The sequence below is a fragment of the Ambystoma mexicanum genome, chromosome 5p (genome assembly GCF_040938575.1).
Source record: "Ambystoma mexicanum isolate Mex_15411 chromosome 5p, UKY_AmexF1_1, whole genome shotgun sequence".
Taxonomy (NCBI): Eukaryota; Metazoa; Chordata; class Amphibia; order Caudata; family Ambystomatidae; genus Ambystoma; species Ambystoma mexicanum.
Genome location: NC_090930.1, coordinates 247,035,101 through 247,056,642, shown reverse-complemented (window position 1 = coordinate 247,056,642; position 21,542 = coordinate 247,035,101). Strand labels below are relative to the sequence as shown.

The window sequence follows — 21,542 nt, the reverse complement described above, 5'->3', positions numbered from 1 at the left end:
CGTGGTAACATACTCTACACTCTTATTTTTCCTACACACACTAGCCTGCTGCCACAGGGTGCGTATGGAGGGTACCCCTTTTAAATTTTGCCCCAAGTGCAACCGGAGGTACCCTTGGGTTGACAAACACACCACCTGTAACCTCAGCTTGCCGAGGGATCACTCCGAGGCAAACTGCAGAGCGTGTAGCCGGTTCAAGGCTAAAACAATAATAAAGGACCGCTCGACCAAACTTTGGGCCCACCACGCCAGGCAACTCGAGGCCATGGAAGCAGAGGGCGCCTTCAGTGATGGCAACGACGCTGTACTTTCGGACGGCGAGGGCAAAGGGGTGTTAAAAGACACCCAAGCGCAAGTCCCCGACCTCGGAAGATTGTCCGGCAGGGCAGTTATGGGGAACACACCCGGCGACACGAGCACTACCCACACCACTTCTACTCCTAAACACTCGAAGTCCAACCGAGACTGGACACGCGTGTCGAGTTCTCGGAAAGAGGCACAAAGAGAGCGGTCCACTAATTCGGTGTCCTCCGGGCGTTCCCGGTCAAGATCGCCACACGACACAAGGCAACAGTCCACAGTTGCCAGAGGTGCCTCACTCACCAAAGTCACGGAGGTACGCTCGTCAGAAGACTAATCTGACCTCCAACCCCAGGCTGAACACCAGAAGTCTGCTCCGGCAGACCGTTCAGCGGCTGCTTCCGAGTCCCGACGTGCTCACTCGAAGGAAAGAGACACTACACCCGAATCTCGACACTAGGCATCGAAAAGCTCGGAGATGGTGAAAACATCATGGAATTACTCTTCTACTCGTGGGGAAGAGGGTAAACAGCAGAAGAAACCATCTCACCCTTCTTCTGCACCACAGACACATAAGAACAGTTCAATGTCTTCAGATGAGCATAAATCCAAGACCCCTGTCCAGACCCCCTGATCCAAACAAGGAATAGAAGGGGAACCCTCTCAGGAAATGGTCATTACCAGCTCCAAAAAATGGACCAGTGAAGATATAGTAATGACTAGAATGTCCTCCCTAGCTGACTTCTACTCCAAGAACCCAGAGCACTTCCTCACCTATCCCCCAGACAGTGCTACTCCTTTTAGGATCCAGGGACCCTCAGCCCCCTACTAAGAAACCTTGGGTTGAGACTCCAACTCAGGGACTGATTTCAGACCCTTTTTATATGCAGCCTTACAATCAGTATGGTGAGGATCCACAACAGTACGATGAGGATCCAGACTTGGTAATGTTGGATGACCAAACTGGGGTGGACTATTATGGGGATGACAAGGGCCAAGAGGGGGAGGAAGATGACGTTGCAGAAGTCTACAGGATAGACTCTCCTGTTCACAAAGAACCTCAGGTTACCGACTCTCCAGTAGACAACCAGCCCCTCCTAAAAGAGGTCTTGGCTAGAGCGCCAGAGCACTTCCGCATAAACACTCAGGGGGCACCGGAGGAGAAGGACTTTGCAGAAGAACTAGTGGGAGAGTAGAGACCCATTGCCCAAGCCATTCCAATTCTCAAGTCCATCCAACGGAGAATTGATCCTTCCCTTCTTACACTCAACCTCACCAGGGCCGTAAACCCCAGAATCGAGAAACTCGTCAGGGCCGCCCAGTAGACCCACTTTACAGAAGTGGTCAACTGAAGCCCAACTCCTTGGTAGTTACTAACACCAGAAAGAGGGTGGGGACACTTTTATCATCTGAGGCCCCCCCAGACAAGGAGAGCAAGAGAATTTACGGGTTGGGAAGGAAGGTAGCCTCCAATTCCGCTTACCAGACAAGGATTGCCAACACCACCACTCTGCTGGCAAATTACAATTGCCACCAGTGGGAGCAGGTAGGTGCCCTCATTGACTCCGGACCGGAACCACTAAAGGGTCAGTTGGCCCAGGTTGCGTCGGAGGGGAGAGCCGTGTCCGGTTGCATCTTCAAAGCAACCTTTGATGCTGCAGATAACGTGTGCAGGCTCATAGCAGAGAGCACGGTCATTAAGAGGCATGCTTGGTTAAGACAGGGTTTACACCCGAGACACAAGCATCCCTAATTGACGTGCCGTTGGAACCGAATCTCCTATTTGGCAAGGCGGTTGAGGACGCATTAAAAACTGCCAAAGATGAGTATGATTCTCTGAAATCCCTGGGACAGTTGACCAACAAGCCCCCTTATCAAAGAGGCAATGGTAATTTTCGTTGCCCACGCGGCTAAAATTCACAAAAGGGGCTCCAATTATACAGGGGCAGGGTACATCATGGGGTAACAACCAGCAGACTAACTAGAGTTACGGCAGAGGAAACAAAAGGGGCCGTGGAAGAGGTAGAGGCAGCCCCAGCAGAGGCGGCACGCCTCCCGCAAAACAGTGACGCTGCGCTCAGGGTCCCTTCTCATGCATCCCCAGTAGGGGAACGAATTTCCAACTTCACCCAAGCTTGGGAAGGGATCACATTAGACAGATGGAAAGAATTCGGAATCTACTACTGCAAATTCCTCTATACCAGCCCGGTCGCCAGGTAAGGGTGTGCAAAGCGATGCGTTTGCTAGGCATGATGGCGTCCTGTATTTACCTGGTCTCCCCCACGCGCACCTGCGCATGCGACCCATGCAAGAATGGTTGGCGAAACAGTGGTCTTAGGCAAGTGGTCAGTGGGACGATCTAGTGGTCATTTCGCCAACACTTGTACAAAGTCTTCACTGGTGGACAAGAGAGAACCTGTCAAAGGGGAAACCCTTTTACAATCCCGAAGTACAGGCTGTAGTCACAACAGACGCATCCCTGTCAGGGTGGGGAGCACACCTCCTTCACCACACAGCTCAGGGTCTCTGATCTCACACAGTAGCCAAGAATCATATCAATCTGCTAGAGCTTCTGGCAGTAGTCAGAGCGCTTCAAGCATTTTTGCCCCACCTGTTGAACCTGTCAGTGCAGATCCTGACAGACAGCACTACAGCGATGTTTTACCTAAACAAACAGGGAGGGACTCGTTCGCCAAATCTGTCCAAGCTTGCCCAGAGAATTTGTATATGGGCACTCAGATGGAACATTTACCTGTCATCTCAACATGTTCCAGGGAATCTCAATTTGCTAGCGGACGCTTTGAGCAGAGATCCCCTCCCCCAGAAGAACACGAATGGTGTCTACTCAGAGAAGTTTTAGAAGACGACATCTCACAGTGGGGTTTCCCCACTACAGACCTATTCGCCACAAGCGAAAACGGGCAATGCCCAGGATTCGCATCCAGGTCCTCTCGGCCAGACTCCAAGGGGAACACCCTGTTAATGAACTGGTCAGAGATGTTTGCCTATGCTTTTCCACCAACTCCTCTCATGAGGAAGGTGGTCAACAAGATGCACAGGGAATCGATGACGCTCATCCTAGTTCCTCCCATGTGGGCAAAGCAACCGTGGTTCCCACACCTACGCAGACTAGCGGTGTGCAAACCCATCAGACTCCCGTGCTGGTACAACCTACTGTCCCAGCACCAAGGTCAAACGGTGCATCCTCAACCCAGCTCAATGAACCTGGCAGCATGGCTCCTGAAGGCATAGAGTTTGGACATCTCAACTTACCACAATGATGTATGGACATCCTAAAAGAATCTAGGAAACCTAACACGAGGCATGGTTACTTTGATAAATGAAAATGATTTGTTATCTGGTGCCAGAATAAGCAAATCAACCCGGTTGATTGCACTCCTTTCAATATTGTCACATGCTACACATGCTGGACGCAGGGTTGATATTTAACCCACTCAAGGTACACCTGGCAGCGCTCTTCGCCTACACCACCTCCCAAACAAGGTTTTGTGGTGGCAGGTATCGGTGGTTAAAGCCTTCATGGAAGGGGTAAAGAGACTCCACCCTCCAATTTCAAACCCACCACCTCGATGGGACCTTAATGTGGTGCTTGCTAAGCTCATGGGCCCACCCTTTGAACCCATGCATAAAGCCAGTCTCAGACACCTGACCTATAAAACTGCCTTATTAGTAGCCATTACATCCATAAGAAGGGTCAGTGAAATTCAGGCTCTGTCAGTGCAGGATCCTTTCTTTACTGTCCATAAGGATAAACTGGTTCTACAAACACACCCTAGGTTCTCACCTAAGTTAATTTCTAAATTCCACGTTAACCAGTCCATTGAGCTTCCGGCCTTCTCCGAAGAACCCAAAAGCTCTCCTGAGGGGAAACTACACACTCTAGATGTGCGAAAAGTGGTCCTCTACTATGTAGACAAGACCAGGCCACTAAGAAAAACAGACCAACTGTTTGTCTCCGTAGCTACAGGCAGAGAAGGAGATCGCGTCTCTACAGGTGCCATCTCCAAGTGGATAGTCAATTGTATCCAGCTATGTTGCCCCCTTTCTGAAATGACACTGCCTTTTACGCCAAGAGCCCACTCTACAAGAGGCAGTGGGGCCACTCTGGCTTTCATTACAAATGTACCCCTTGACACCAAAAGCAGCTACATGGAGCTTTATTCACACTTTTACTCAGCACTACTGCATTGACACTCATTCCAAGACAGATACTCAAGTGGCACAAGCGGTTCTAAGACATTTATTTGCTCATGACCCTTCTCACATTCCACCTCCTTCTAACACTGCTCGCTAATCTATGCACAGCATGTGATCTAAGCAGATTCCACAAGCCTCAGAAGGGATACATTACTCACCGTAATTGTATTTCTGATGCTTGTATCTACTTCGATTCACATGCGCCCGCCCTTCCTCCCCTCTGAGAGAAGGCGCATGGATGCTTGTAGTCTTATCTTTCTATCTGCTTGGATAATCTGTACTCGCGCTACTCCTCATGCTACCTCATGTCAGAAAAAATCATGGGTACAATGGACGTCGCACTAGGGATAGTATTCCTGGCACGCCCTGTGTCGATGCCCATTTTTGAGTTTCGAAAAACAAACTGTAATACTCCACAGCTTCCACTAGATGTCGGCCTATGCACAGCATGTGAATCCAAGCAGATACAAGCATCAGAAATACGGTTACAGTGAGTAATGTATCCCATATAACATCGGGTGACGTCGACCCTCGACGCAGGCCCTCGAGGGACATCGGCTCGACGCCATCGACGCAAGATCCCCTCTGCTGAAAAGTTTCTGAAGTGCACAGCTGTGGACATTACATGTCATAGATCTGGAATACGTCGGAGGAACATCCGATCGTAAGAAAGTTACAAGTTTTGTAAAATAACTTGTTCTTCTCCAGCATGGGTCTCGCATGGAGTCACATGCGAACCCTCCCGCCTACCCCTTTGCGGCTCTTCTCTTGGTCCTACTGCCACTTTACGTGCTACCAAATCTGAAGATGGCTGCCAGAGGAGGGGCTTAGGTAGAGGGCAGTCATTGGCTGGGGGCAGTATGACCCAGAGACCAGTGATTGGTTGTTAGGAGAAAGACAGTTCAGAAGTGAAACTGATTTTTACTTTACCGCGGATTGCCAGCCTGACACAGAATATTCATGAGCATGTGAATCCATGCCAGACCCATGCTGGAGAAAAACAGTTACAGGTAAGCAACTTGTTCCTTTCTTGGTTTAGAGATTTCTTGAGAGTTGTTTACCACAAGACTTCGATTTAATGTTCACTTGTTCTTGTCTTGCCTCTGAATGTGTTTAGCTCCAGTCTTGCGCAGCTACCAACCTGGTTTGGTACAGCTAGTGAATAAACAAAACATGCATTTTTCTAATAAACGACTGTGCCAAATGTTTTTGTGACTAGGCAGTTGTTTTTTCAGTAATGGATAAGTATTTGCAATGTTATGGATTATTTATAAGTTTGATGGAAAAGATTGTCTCAGTGTGCACTTGTACACATTTGAGTGTGGTCTATACCTTCTACTCTTCCCTCTCTCTACATCGTATTATTTTACTGACTCTGCAAATAGGACCATAGTTCCATCATTAAAATATGGTTTACTTGTTAACCAGTGTAGGGATAGGATAAAAAAGTCTGGGTTTTCAATGCAAAACAGCTAACTGTATTGCCACTTGCTTTACAACCATATCCATTTTATAGATTGCACATTATTTTCTGACTCTGATAACATTTTACACAATTTATTTTCATTTAATCATGCTCATCTTTTACTTCTCTCTTGCAGTATTCTGTAGATGCTGAAAAGGTGACTAATCTATTGCAGTTGCCACAATACTTTGATTTGGAAATCTACACAACTGGGAGGTTAGAAAAGGTAAGGCAATTCAGAAAGTACGATTTTGGAGGCTTGAGCATTTGAGTTTGTCCACATTGGAGCTTAGATTTATATTCTTAAAATAATACTCCTATGTACTGTCCTGCCACAACTAACTCTGGTAGCCATCTTGTTTTTTTGATGTCTTATTGTGCCCCGACTTCATGTGAACTGTGTGCCTCTTTTCAAATCATCACTGAAGACTGCAGCACCTCTGTCTATGTGCTGCCTTGAAAACCCATTCAAGTGCCTATAATGTCCTTGTAAATTTTAAAACGCTGCTGGCAAAGCATCATGCTTTGTAGGGCTGCCCCATTGTGTATTAGTTTTAGCTGCCCATACTCCGATGCCCTGTTCCTTTCCTCCATCCTGTATGGGCGTCTCTCGCTAGGGACGGGAACAAAATCTTTTTTCACCAGAAAAATAACACTTTCTCTTTACATTTTTACACAAGTGGCGATAATGCACTATAACTCCACCCACCAGCACCACACCTCAGTCCTCTTCTGCGTTGATTGGAGCGGACCGCTTTCAACAGTTCTTCTGCTGGCTTCAGCAGGTGCCCATTGTGCGATGGTTCCTTTCCCACCTCGGACCAGCACGCGTTCTGCCTCGGGTGCCTTGGGGGAGACCACAGATGGGAAGGCTGCTCTGCTTTTGTCCCTCAGAAACCCTCGTATTCTCAAGGACTTTACTTGTGAGCATTAATGAATATGTACACAGTAAGACCAAAAAAGTAGGCATATCCTTCTCAAAAGCACTCTGCAGGGGCAACTCCATCCCAGGGAAGCCCATTGAGGGGAGGGTTTAGTCGGACCTTCGCAGCGGCAGTAAGGACACCGAGGCTCTTGTAGCTACTGGCTTAACGGCCTAGGACGCTAAGGGACCTACCGGTTGTTAGGGAGAATTATAATTTCTGTGCTAATTCCCTTCACCTTAGAGACCCCCAGCTCTTCTGCTAGACTTTAGGACTTTTTTTAAAAAAAAATTGGTTTTATTGATTTTCAACATGAGTATAGCAGTTTCTATTGCATAAATCATAAAACAACTTTAGGTGCAATGCGTTCTGTTCAGAATAACATATCTCCAATCTAAACATTACCCCCGATCCCCCACCCCACAACCGTTGAGGTAACAGATGATCCCATTACTGTCCATAAAGGATGGGAGGAGATCATTGGCAAATTCGTTGATGCAGACAGAGGTACCACATCTGAATATTTAGGATTAACAAAAACATTGTTGGCAGATTGACAAATTAGAACTTTGGCTATGTCGTGGTGCACACTTCACTTCAGCTACTGTATTTGGCTCGGAACTCAGACCTGTCAGTGGAGGTGCGATCTCCGTGAATGGCGGCTGTCAGCCTGTCCATAGTATAGATATTGCGGGAGACATTTATCCACAGAGACTTTGTCGGTAAACTTGCTCTTTTCCATACTGTTGTGAGGCAGGCCCTGGCCGCCAACAAGAGTCCATTTGTCATTTTGGGTACCTTAAGTATATGTTCTTCCGTTTTCTCCAAGCCAAACAAAATCAAGAGTGGTTGCTTCTCCCTCTCCTCCCCCTCAAGCTCTTTAATCCAGCTGAGCACTTTGTCCCAGTCTGCTTGGACTGCCCTGCAACCCCACCACATGTGCCAGTACTCTGCTTTCTGGCCGCACCCCTGCCAGCAGAGCGGACTTACATCTTCATACATCCTGGCTAGTCTTAACGGGTCGTACTGCCATCTATACAGTAGCTTGATCCCATGCAGTTTGTACTGACAGGAAATAGAGGTTTTCGAGGTCCTTCTGCATATCTTGAGCCATGTCTTCGGGGGGAGATTCCTCCTGAGATCTTTTTCCCATTTATGTTTCAGGGTGGTCGAGGGGGTAATGTTAGTACCAATTAGTGCTGCGTACATTGTGCTGAGGCCCCTGGAGCCTACGTACAGGTCTGAAATTATTTCGAACGGGGTGAGGTCTCTGTAGGGCCTCCTTCCAAACCTCTCGGGTCATGACGCCTTTCAGCCGCGGATACAAAAAGACTGAGAGTGGTCCTATGCCTAGGGCTTCCTCTAGCTCCTGGATGGTAATGAATGCGTCATTTCTCCGTAGTTGCCCTGCCCTTTCAAGCCCAGTCTCGTACCATGATTCGAAACTGCCTGTATCGGGGATATCGTCCCTGACACCCGGCACCCATAGGTGTGATGGGGGGAGGGCCATGTCGTGACTCCTTTCATTCCTTTGTTTGGTTTCCATATGGCCCATATGGTCCCAAGGATGGGGTGGTTTTTAATGCGGTTTCGTAATTGGGGTCCCGGTACCCATAACCATTCTCCCACAATAAATGGCCGAAGGTGGTAATTATCTAGACTTATCCATTGGGGTTCTTTCTGTTGTCTGAACTGCGGGATTAGCATTCGGAGTTGGGCTGCTTTATAGTAGAGCTCTATGTCTGGGAGGCCCACCCCACCATCATCCTTTCGAAGGTGAAGCAAAGCAAGGGGAACCCTGGGTTTTCTGTTTTTTTTTAGTGGTTGCAAAGAAGTTTTGGGGTAAATGGATAGGGAGCATTTGGAATAGATAGAGTAGCTTTGGGAGGATCACCATTTTAATGGTATTGAGGCGACCCATCCATGAAACGGTGAGCCTTGTCCACCGTTCAATATCGTTCTGGATTGTGTGTAGTATCGGGGGAAAATTGGTTTCAAAGAGGCCGCCCAGATGTCGGGTCACATTGATGCCCAGATACCGCAGCGTGGTGGGACGGACCTTCATCCCTAGAGGTGCAAATCGTTCCACATCTAAATCCCTACTCTTGTCAATCGGGAGAAGGACCGACTTCCCCGTGTTAATTTTCAGGCCCACCATTGACCATACTCCTCAATTATTTCCATGGCTGCTGGTATCGAGCTTAGGCGGTTGATTGTGTGCAGGAGAATGTAGTCTGCATATAGGCCTAATTTATATTCCTGTCTCCTACTTTGATTCCTTCCACCATTTTATCGAGCCTTAGCTTCTGCACAAGTGGTTCAAGGGACAGTACGAATAGTATAGCTGATGGTGGACAGCCCTGCCTGGTTCCTCTTTCCAGTGCGAACCACCTTGAGTAACCACAGTTCATGGCCACAGAGGCTTTGGGGGTGGAGTATAGTGCCCTAATAGCGCGGGAGAGTTTAGGGCCAAGGCCTATCCAGCTTAGAACTTTCTCCAAGAACTCCCAGTCCACCCTGTCGAAGGCCTTTTCGGCATCAAGAGACAGGAGGGTTGGGTCATCGCTCCCCTTTTGTGCCTCGTGTATCAAGTCTGTTTTCCTCATCGTATCTGCTCCCTGCCGTCCCATTACAAAGCCGACTTGATCTGTGTGTATCAATGTAGGTAGATGTGTTTCTAGTCTGGCCGTTATTACTCTCGCGTAGATTTTGGCGTCTATGTTGAGAAGAGATATGGGGCGATATGATCTGCAATGTTTTGGATCTCTTCCTTCTTTTGTGAAGACCGTTAGAAGGGCCTGGGCGAAAGATGGGGGTGCTTGTCCTGTATCGAAGATGCTGTTGAACAGGGTAACTAGGAAGGGGGTGAGAAAGGCAGTGAACGTTTTGTAAAAGCCGCGGGTGACACCATCATCCCCTGGTGCCTTCCCAGACTTAAGGCGTTTGATGGCATCTGAGACCTCGTCTCCTGTGACCAGTGCATCAAGGGCTCCAGCCTCGGAGTGTGTGAGTGTAGGGATACCTGCCCCTTTGAGATGGGCGTCTACGCTTCCCATTGGGGGAGGAGGGTCACATGTATATAGGTCTTCATAGAAGAAGGCGAATGCCTCTTGTATGCCTTCCGGGGTGGATTCGAATGTATTTACGAGAGTGCAATCTGTCCTTTCTATAGTGTCCACCCATCTTTCTGCCCTTTGTGCGCGAAGCCTTGCCGCAAGGAGGGCATCAGCCTCATCTCCCTTCTCAGAATACTTTTGCTTCAGGTATTGTAAGGTCTGTGACACCTTGCCCATTTCCAGGGTTTTTAGCTCCTCCCTTAATTCCTTCACTACCGTGAGATGTGTGGATCTATTCTGCGGGGATGTCTGAACTAAGCTTTCTGCTGCGTCTAGTTTCTGTCTAATGTTTGTCTCAATTAAGGTACGTTCTTTTTCCTTGCACCTTCCCTGATCAAGATCCCACGCCAGGTGGCCTTAGCCGCTTCCCATACATTCACTTTTGTAACTTCATCTGTATCGTTGGTCATGAAAAACTGTTTAATTTCGATTTCCGGTTCCTCTCTGAAGGCCATGTCCGACCATAGTGTTTCATTACACCTCCACTTTGTGTTGATACGCCACGACCATGTCATGGTCAGACCAAGTAATGGGGTGTATGTTTGCACTTTCAAGTATTCTCATTAGGCCCTCGGAGAGGAACACACAGTCTATTCTTGTGAGCGTCTCGTGGGGGATGGACCGGAATGTAAATCCCTAATCTAAGGGGTGTAGGAGACGCCAGCTATCGGAGAGGCCGTACAGGGCAAGGGTGGTTTTGATTTCCGCAAATAACTGTGTGTGAGAGGGTTGGGAGGGTCGAGAGTGCTTTGCCTATCCATGGTGCTGTCCATCCATGTGTTGAAATCGCCCCCTAGGATAGTGTGGCCTTGCGCTTTATTAAACATCCATTCGGTTAACTTGTGCAGGAATCTTTTGGCCCTGATTGGGTGCATAAATTGTGGCGAGGGTTATAATTGTGTCCCTAATGGATCCAACTATCGGCATGGCCCTACCTTCTGTGTCGGACCAGGAATTCAAAATCTTTATACGGATGCTTTTTCGAATTAGAATTTCTACACCTGCCTTTTTGGGGATACCCGAACTCCAGAAAGTGTGCCCAATCTGCTGGGGATCCCTTTCTCACTGCCCCTCTGGTATTTGGTCTCTTGTAGGAACATAATATCGACGTTGGACCTCTTGAATTCTCTCGCTACTAATGAGCATTTGGTGGGGGAATTGAGGCCTTTCACATAGTGTGCATACACGTAGCCGTTGATGTCTAGGTTTTGTCGCCATCGTGATTAACTAGTGTGGAATGGCACTCTAAGTGCGTCTGCCTCGTAACTTCTGTTCTGGGTGTCTGCCATATGTCTGCCTCCATACTAGCAAGCTGAGTCTCACACGACTTTGAGAGGGTCGCTAAGCGTCCCTGGTGCTCAGCATTCAATGGTTCCAAGGGTGTCTCTCCCTCCCACTTTCCCCAGTTCACATCTGTCCCCTCTGACCCTTTAGGTTGCATTATCCCTCCCTCCGAACCCCCGAAACTACACAGCGTCCGATCCGGCTGGGTTATGTACCCAGTCGTTTTCGGACCACCAGCGGGAATACATGTAAAACGTAACCATGAGCCCCCAACTCCCCCCTGCAATATAAGCACACATTACCAAACTGAACTGCATTTTTACATTTGGTTCTTAAACACGCAATCCCGATATCGGGCTTCAGACAAGTCACCTTATGGGTGATCATTGTTTCTGTTACTTTTTGTCACCTCCTACATCTCCACGTTCCCTAAATTGCCCCCATTGTCCACCCATCTCCACTTTCTTTACTGATCACAGAAGCGGCATGACCACCAGCGTGCATGCATACTCTTACCCTTGTCCATTTCGTAAGTGGATCTTCTGCGTGGGGTGGGGCGGGAAGAGGGGGGGGCAATGATGTGACAACTGCCTGCTGGTGCTCAGTAAGCGTCGATCCGATGATATCAAGGGCCGTTAGTCAGCCCGGTGCTTGTCGTCTGGTGCACCAGTGGGGAAGAGAGGGTAGATATGGAGTCACAATGGATTTAGTGCTCGGCTTCCTGGGAAGTGTTCAACCTTCTATATTTCCTAGAGCCTTGCATCCTCATTCTACGTGGGCCTTTAGTGTTCCAGCCTGTTGTCTCAGACCTTTTCTCGCTTTGGGTCGGTTCTTCCCCCGAAGCGCCCAGTAGATCAGTAATGCAGCACCGGATATCCTTTTCGGGGACCAGTTTTATGGTGTTACCTTCCCACTCAAAGGAGAGTGGTTATGAAAGTTATGAATAGTTATGAAAGCGGGCAAGCAACGTTCTCGGACCCCCCGGTCTTCCACCCATCCTGTGGACACGATCAATCTTGGGCTTATCAACTGAGTCGTCGTTGAAGAGTGTTTTCATTATTTCGTGCAATGTTCTCTTCAGATCGACTCAGTCTCGCCTTCCTTGTCTGGGATTCTGAAAATGTGTATATTATTGCGCCGTTCTCTGTTTTCCAAGTCATCAATCTTTAATCGGAATTCTTCTTCTCTGGCTTCAAGTTCGGCAATTTGCACGTCCATTTGTCTTTCCAGAGTATTCAAGGATGACTGATTGTGCTCAACTTCTTCAAGTCTGTCCTCCATTTTATCCATCCTCTGGGTGATTTTATCAATTTTGCCGCCAATGTCCGCTCTCATGCTCCTCATTTAATTGAGGATATCAGCGACGTCCGCTTTAGTTGAAGCTGCCTCTGGTTTCGGTGATTACATGGTTGCGGCTCTGTATGGTCGATGGCTATCTTGTGGTGGTGCGAACTGGTATGCAGCTAATCTCTCCTTGACATTCATGCGTTGGGTTTGGTGATATTTGGTCGAGCAGACCTCCCAAGGGTATTGTTACTAACAGATAGGAGGGTTAATTCATGGTACTACGGTCACCTGAGAGTGTATCGGCTTGCCAGTTGAAGGGCATTGTGTCGGGGGGCCCGGATTGTTGGGGAGGCCAGGGTTCATATAGCACCTAGGTACGTCAGCGGCCGTCCCCACCGCAGCGTTAGGTTTCTGTGGGTTGGGATGTCCCTGAGGTGGAGGTTCCGAGAAGGGAACACGCCCTGCAGTGCGCAGGGGCCCAGAGGTTAGTGTAGCTTTCGCCTTTGAGGAGGGTAATTAGTCCATTCCTTGTGGCGAGGATTCCACCCGCACTTGAGTTGTTTGTCTGCGCGCTATTCCCAGCCGGCCAGCTTCGGGGGGCTACTGGCCCTGGGTCTCGCTGTGGTTCCCTCCTGGTGAAGGTGCACAGACCGCCATGGTCCTAGGGCACTTTATTTGTTGCGACCGGTTTCTAGACAACATGGGCGCTTGGGCTCAGTGGTGATGTCTTCACTTGGAGCCTCTGTGGATCTTGTATGAATTAGTCTCCTGTGAGGGGAGGGCAACAGCGGTCTCAGTCATCGCCAACGTCCCACTCTTCAATTTATGATGGTTGTCCTGCGTGTTCGTGTGAGGGGTGAGCCTCAATGCGGAAGTGAGGCGCAGGGCCTTGTGGTGCGATTAACCCGGGCCTCGGGGGGTGCTGCTTCTAAGTGGACCAACGTGTGGCCGTGCTCTACCGTGTGTCTGTGCCAGCACCCCCGCGTCGTGGGGGGAGTTGGTGTGCGCCAAGAACGTTGTGGTAGTAAAGGATCAATTGGGTGCTTTGGTCGGGCCCTGTGGTAGATTAGGACATTGCGCCTCACGGGATGCACAGGTCGAGTCCATTGGGGCGCTGCCTCCAAACACGCAGGCGAGTGGCTACGCTCCGTCTCCTTGTTTGCGCTGGTGGCACCTTACCTTGGAGGTGCGAGGCAAAGTCCGCCCAAAGTCTGCCCTGCGCCCGAGGACCAGCGGCAGGAGGGCGAGGCACCCCGCAGCGGGGTTCTCTAATGTGGCCGTCGGGCGCGCTGGAGTTCGCGCTGGCGTTCGCGTTGGATTCGCGCTTTCTATGTCTCGATGCAAGCTCCAACGGGCGCTCATGAGGGTCCGCTCAAGACGCTCCAGGGAGAGCACACGATGCACGGCAGCAGTGGGGCAAGGGGTGTGGCTCGCTGGAGCCGCTGTGATGCAGATGCGAGCTGAGGGCACTGCTCGGCGGGTTGCTGACAAACAGTGGGAGGCAGGAGCTCCGAGGCCTGTAGGGTTTCGGTTCCTTAGAATCTCAGACCGAATCTCGGCGAAACTGCTTCCGTTTTTTGTCGGGTTTTGTCTCGAAGTGTGGGGGGGGCCTTAATGTCCCTGATCTGATCGGTTCGTACTTTAGGGGGTCCATAAGAGGGGGCTCATGCCACTTTTGAGGACCTCAGGACAGCGCTCACGCGGAGGAGCTTGCCATCCGTGCGCCCCCTGGTGGCCAGTCCGACTTTAGGACTTTTAACCCTGAGGTGAGTGAGCCTTTTCTCACTGTCTTGTGTGTTTTCAACTGATTTGGTTTTTAGATTTCCTTTGTTTTTGGAGTCTGATAAACTCCATAGGCATCTACCTTTTGTAGATGTTGGTTGGATGTTGTAGATGAAGGTGTTGACACAAAGCACCTTCAGTGCAGTATTACAGAGAAATCCTTTTGATTTCTCATGAGGTTTAAATACCTTTTCTTGTGTGAACTACTGTTCCCAAGAATAGTAAAGTGAAATTGACTTTGCTAACCTTTTTACCTTTGTAGATCCGGCACACCCCACCTTATGAGGAGTGCTGTGTGGTTACCTAGTGGCCCGTTTTCCTACATTCTCATGTAGAACAAAATGTATGCTACCCACTCTACTTTAAATGGCTGTGTAAGTGTTTTTGGCTACTTGTATTTACGGATTTGATTTGTACAGCTCTCCAGCTCACATTTACCCCTCTTGGGGTAGCTTGGCTGCTCAGTCACACTGCCAACCTGTGTAGTACAGACCTATACCAAAAGGTGGGTAACCTAATACCAAGGAGCTAAGCATTGTGTACGGTCACACAGTGTGACTGCACCAATTCCTAACTAACGGTTCCTATGACTCCGGTCACGTGGACCACTTCGTACCCGACCCTCACGGGGCAAGCACAGTATCATGAGGGCATGTACTCACAAGGTGGGGCAGACAAAAGTCCTTTACTCCGCAGTATTGCACCCAGGCTGCTTTCAAGGATCATTTTTTTCGACAGGTTCTTGACCCTTATGCCGTCCCCACAGATGGGTTACATTCTTAAAGGCATAATTCAGGAGAAGCTGCCGCGCCACACTGCCACCTCAGCCGGTGCCTGCACAGCCTGTACCTCCACCACTGCCCATGCCTCTGGTAGTTCCGGTCGCAGCGCCTACCCCTAGAGCTCCAGCGCCTGGGCCAACTCCAACAGCAAACCTAACACCCGCAGACCACTTGGCCCCTTCTAACTTGGGTGACCAGCAAGAGGCTGTTGAGGAGCAGGAAACGCTTTTTTTGGCTAGGGAATTTCATGATCGGATCACTTGCCGAACAGAATACCGGGGCATCCCTCAGCCCCAGAAGGAGCTGCCTGAGTCGGGGGTACTGGCAGAAGTACTCGCCATGCATCCCGTTGCAGGAGGCTCTGGTGAAGAACGGTTGGCTCAAACCCCATTCCACTCTGCCAATAAATAAAAGGCTAGATGTAAAATTCAGGCAGGTGGAGGGCGACACTCTGCTCTTGTCAGTTCACCCGCAGCCACTGTTAGTCATTGCGGTCGCTTCTATGAACGCCAAGGTTCATAACTCTACCACGAGCACCTCAACTTCAGCACTACTGGGCAAAGAAGAAAAAAATGCTCAAGCCCTATGGGAAGAAGGTGTACTCTAATGCAGACCGGCCTTCCCCGATTCTATACTGGCAGCTGCTAATCAATGGCTGTGGAGGGAAATTGCAGACTTCTTACTGGACATTCCAGCTGACAAATGAGCCCCCTTCAAGGCAGGACTCACTAAAGCAAATATTGTGGTACAGGACGACATGGAAGCCACAGTGGCTCACATACTAACCTCTAGCAGGGCAATCTGTATGGCGACTGACATGCGAAGGATGGCATGGCTCAATGCGACCAGATTCAACCCTGATGTTCAGGAATGAATACTAGACCTGCGTTTCGAGGGCAGCGACTTGTTCCATTCCACCACAGACAAGGAACTCTCCAAGAGGAGGAGCAGCTCGCAGATGGCCAAATCCCTGGCCATTCTCACCAAACTAGCAGCCAAAATCTTGGCACAGGGCCATTTGCTCAGAGGTTGGTCCTTGGGTGGTTTCTGGGGATTTCCAGGATTGCTGGGCCAGGCAACTGGACAGATCGCCAGCCAACATGGGCGAAAACATCAGAAGTCTTCACACAAGGGCCATTTTCAGTCCCCCGCCCAGTCTGCCTCCAACCTAAAGAAGCAATGACTGCTCGTTTTTGATCCACAGCACCCGAGTCGGGGGCAGGTTGACCCTGCACAGTCAAGCTTGGCGCTCAGGTTTTAGACTCATTTCGGTAGCTGCTTTGGGCTTACCTTAAAGCCCCCCCCCCCTCTAAATCCACAGATCGGGACTCCTTCACTCTTAGCACAGATACGTTCCCTTGTGGAGAGCAAGGCGGTGGAGGAGGTTCCTCTCCCTCAGTAGGGGGAAGGGTTTTTACTCCTGCATCTTTGCTATTCAAATAAAAAACCAGGCGGGCCTGCCAGATGTCCTAGATCTTTCCTTCCTGAATCTGTACTTACCTCTGCAGAAGTTCAATTTTGGGATGCCAAATCTTATAGTGGAGATATTGCGTGGGGGGCAGGGAGAGACTGGACTTGCACCCTGGATCTGAAAGACTCATACACGTCCCCATAGTGCAGTCTCATCGGTCCTTCCTCAGGTTCCGGGTCATGGGTTTCATTTAGCGCCAAGACTGATGAATGCGGTAGCGGCCCGAGGGCTGCCATGTATATCCTTCCCTCGATGACTGGTTAGTCCTAGGGTGGAGGGGTTCCCTGGAGCACGTCATGTACTCAGCGGACAGACTCATGACTACACTCTAACTGGGGTTCTCAATCAATTTCCAGAAGTCTTAGCTCTGCCCTAGACAAACGCCAGTGTTTTTGGGGCTGATGTGGGATACTCTGAAGCAGAATGTGTTCCCCACAGGGGAGAAGGTTGCAGCAATCAAATCCTTGTTCATTTCCTTAGCAGAACAGGAACTACGGCCTGGTGGTACCTGCACCTGCTAGGAGTACTGGCAGCATGCCTCCTGTCCATCCTTTGGACCAGGAGTCGGGTCATAAAGGAGTCCCGCTCACCTATACTCGCTCACCTACAGCAGGACCTCACTTGGTGGGGGCTGGAAGCTAACCTCACGGTGGGCAGACAATTCAGGCCGCCTCCGGTGGATCATACTAGAACTACGGATTCCTCACTCCACGGGTGCGGTGCTACCTTGAGGACCCATTCAGTGCACAGTCTGTGGTCCCAGACCGACAATACAAGCACATCAACTGGCTGGAAATGATGGCCATTTGGCCCGCACTCCAGGCATTCCTCCCATTGATCAGTAGCAGTGCAGTTTGCATTCGGACCGGCAACTCTACCTGCATGTACTATCTCAAGAAGCAGAGGGGCACCAGATCCCTGCTCATATGCAGGCTGCCCTTCAGCATTTGCGTGTGGGCGACTGTGCAGGACATCTGGATCTCAGCAGTGCATCTGCCGGGGGAATCGAACCAGGAGGCGGACAGACTGTCGGGTGGGCTCCGACGACTGAGTGGCAACTGACAAGAGAGTCCTTGGAGACATTGTCAGCAGGTGGTCATCTGCTCACAGACCTGTTTGTGACGGTGAGAATCCGGTCTTGTCAGCAGTTTGCGTCCTGGGCTGGGAAAGGGTTTTGCCTCCCTCGTGGACGCGCTTTAGATCACCTGGGACGGGATGTAGGCTTCTCCAGCATGGGGTCTGGCTTGGATTCACATGCTCATGAATATTCCCTGTCGTCAGGCTGGGAATACTCCGTAATAAAAAAAACAGTTTCAGTTTAGTTTCCAAACAGTCTTTCTCCCATTAACCAATCATTGAGCTCTGGGTCATACTGCCCCCAGCCAATGACTGCGCTTTACCTAAGCCCCTTCTCTGACAGCCATCTTCAGATTTTTACCACACGTTAAAGAGTTGGGAGTCCTCGTGCTTTGCTCTTCGAGCTTTTGCTTTGTTTTTCGCTTTTATGAGAGTTGAACTCTATTTTTCGGTCAACTGAGACTCTGTGCTCCATCGATCATCCATCCGACTAACGAGGACCAGTTTTCAGATTTCTTTCAGCCCCTCAAGGGCGATTTTCCTAGAGTGTTCATGGAGGGTTCCAGAAGATTCTTCAGGCCTACACCGCATGGACTATGTCAGACGAGAAGGATGGCTCTTCACTCTTCGAGCTTTGCTCTGACTGCAGTTTGCGGAATGTGTATGTTGGGTAGAATCATTTGTAGTACCCTTAGGGACCACTGCATACAATTAAGACTACAAATGATGGTACAATTTCACCCTTTGGTACAAGCCTGTACTAAACGGTAAAGTGGTAGCGATGGCTGAGCAGCCAGACTTATCTTGAGAGCAAATTAGCAGTAACCGGGATTACACAAAGGACTACCTACAATTACTGTGACTCAAGCAAACACTGACTCGAGGTTTCTGGTTTAAAAATAGAAGTACATTTATTTTTAAATCATCTATTCAGAAAACACTTCACTTCTATTAAATAAGACCACAGTCTAAATATACTACACACAACCAAATCCTCTTGTTCAGGTCAATTCAAGGTAAGTACATTAGGATTTGACAGACCAGTGTATCGAAACAAATGCGTTACGGGGGTTTCTTGCACAATCATTTTTTGACAGTAATGACAGTTCGGTTTTACGAAAGAAAAGCGTACCCTCAGGAAGAAATGTAACCATATTCACACTTGGCACAAAGAATTAAAACAAGGGCATAATGGATAAAAATCATAGGCAATACTTTTGTCAAGGCAATAGAATCGGAGGACGTGTTCTAAGAGGCTGATAAAAGTCAATAGGCCTGCGCCAGTGTCAAATGGAGCAGGGGCTCTGTAGTCGACGATCACGCGGTGAGAACAGTTCAAGATTAAAGTTGCCAGGAGTAATGGATATTGTCAAAGGGAGGCAAATGTTATAAAACGGAAGAAAGAAAGGACAAGCCTTCGGAAAGGAAAAGGGTTCACCCCGATGCCTCAAGGTTGGATGGAGAGAACGACCAAATGGAGACAGTACCTTATTTGGATGAAGAAAGCTGGTGCTACGGCAGTTGTTCTTGGTAGTTCCTGCAGACTTGCAGTTCCTGAAGCTTCAGTCGTGGGGACAAGGACGACGTCTGGAGTGATCTGCACTACCCAGGGATGAAGCCAGCAGCAGCAAAGCAATGATGAATAAAAGGTGTGCTACTTAAAAACAGGAGGAGGGCTCTTCTGGTGGCTATCCGGACCACTACAGCTCAGTGCAGCGATTTCGACCCAGAAGAGGATTCTCTGGCTGTAGAAGGTGAGCTGGTTGATCCCACCAGGCTCAAGGGAACAAGACTCCGGACTGGATCTTCTGTCGTTGAAGGGTAGAAAGCTCAGGTCTGCAGCAGGGCTTCACCGGGATCCAGATGTTGCAGCAGCCGTCGTCTTCTCCACTTCTCCACTTCTCTTTGTTCTTGTAGTACCTGTGGCGACTCTTACTTCCAGCCCAAGAGTCCTGCCTTTTATGCCAAACTCCCCCTTTCACACAGCCTGGCTGTCAATCACACAGCAGGGGGGTTGTCAAGCCCGGACAACAACCGCAGCCAATGGGCACAAAGTGCGGCTTGGGTCTCCAAGGAGACCCTGTGCAGGGGGTTACTAAACCCCTCCGTCATATTCAGCCCACCTAGACACCCAGATGCCAAAGGAAGGCTTCTTTGCAGAAGCCCGTCAAAGGACGGAGAAAAAGGAAACCAAACCTGGTTTGGCGCGAAAATCAAACAAAGACTTTTCCAACACGAAATAACTCTAGGACCCAAAATATAAATGACATGGGGTAGCGGGTTTTATGTTCACGTCTGTCACGACAGCCAGAACACTAACCCGGGAATCCGTGTAAAAATGATAGTTACCACTGCCACCAGCCATGTCGAGTCGGGAAGGGGGGGGACACAAAGTGCCCCTTGAGTTACAGGACGACAGGGGAAAGATATTCCCCTCCAGTACTCCATGGTAAGATGGTTTGTACTGGATCTGTATTTAAAAAGGACTAGTAAAGCCAATGGTGACTGTTGGGCAGAATCCTGTGCAGTGCCTTTAGGGACCACTACACACAATTAAGACTACAGGTGGCAATACAAGTTTTACCTTTGGAACAAGCATGTACTACTATGTTAAAGTGGAAGCAGTAGCGGAGCAGCCAGGCTTATCAAGAGTATATGAGCAGTAGCAGAGATTACACAAAGGGACCACAATTACTGTGACTCAAGCAAACACTGATTCAAGGTTTTAGGCTAAAAATATAAGTACATTTATTTGTAAACCGTTTGTTATCAACACAACAGTTCTATTAATTCAAAATCACTTGTAAAATACACTACAACCAACCAATTCACTGTGGTAATCTCTAACTCAAGGTAAGTGCCCTATGTTTTAACGGACCGGTGTTGTGAAACAAATGACGTTACCGGGAATACACTTGCGATCACTTTTTGACAGTAATGACAGTTCGGTCTCACTAAAGAAACGAGTATCCGCGGTAAGAATGTTACCAGGGCAAAAACACACTTAGCACCCGAGTTAACCAGAGAGTTGGGGGCAAAAATCATAGGCAATACATTTTCTGGGCAGACAGAATCAGAGAGCACTCATTGCCTGAAATTCAAGAGTCAATAGGCCGGAGCCAGTGTCAAGTGGAACCGGGTTCCTGTTGTCGAGGATCACACAGTCGGACAGTTCACGAGTCAACATAGCCAGGAGTACTTAGATATTGTCAGCAGAGGAAGCAAAAGTTATGAGGAGGAGGAAAGACAAGGGCAAGCCTTGGAGGCGAAGAAAAGGGATTCACCCTAATTCCTCAAGCAGAACACAGTACTTTATTCAATGAAGATGCTGGTGCCACAGCAGTTGTTCCTGGTAGGTTCCTGCAGAGCCACGGCTCCTGGAGCTTCGGGGACGAAGGAAGACGTCTGGAGGGGTCCGCACCACACAGGGATGAAGCCGGCAGCAGCGACGGTGAATAAAAGGTGCGCTCCTTACAAACAGGAGAGGCTGTTCAGATGGCTGTCCGGACCACTACAGCCGTGTGCAGCGATTTCGACCAAGAAGAGGATCCTCTAGCTGTAGGTGAGCTGGTTATCCCCACCAGTTCCTTGTAGTTCCAGTGGCGACTCTGACTTCTAGCCCAAGAGACCTGCCTTTAATGCGAAAATCCCACATTTACACAACCTGGCTGTCAATCGCGTAGCAGGGGGGTTGTCCAGCCCGGACAACCACCTCAGCCAATCATGGCAAAGTGCGAATTGGGTTTCCTAGCATACCCTGTGCAGTGGGTGACTACACCCCTCCCTCACATTCAGCCTACCCAGGCGCCTAGAGGAGGGCTTCTCGGCAGAAGCCTG

At 49.4% G+C, this 21,542-nt stretch overlaps 1 protein-coding gene across 6 annotated transcripts in view; it reads left to right on the top strand.

Moving 5' to 3' along the window:
- Positions 1 to 21,542, top strand: part of STAG2 (STAG2 cohesin complex component) — a 2,060,662-nt gene that overhangs the window by 1,064,468 nt on the left and 974,652 nt on the right. For all 6 annotated transcript variants that reach the window (XM_069612659.1, XM_069612661.1, XM_069612663.1 and 3 more), the window contains exon 20: positions 6,120 to 6,209. In XM_069612659.1, coding sequence (XP_069468760.1) covers positions 6,120 to 6,209 — 90 coding nt within the window. The remainder of the gene's footprint in view (positions 1 to 6,119; positions 6,210 to 21,542) is intronic.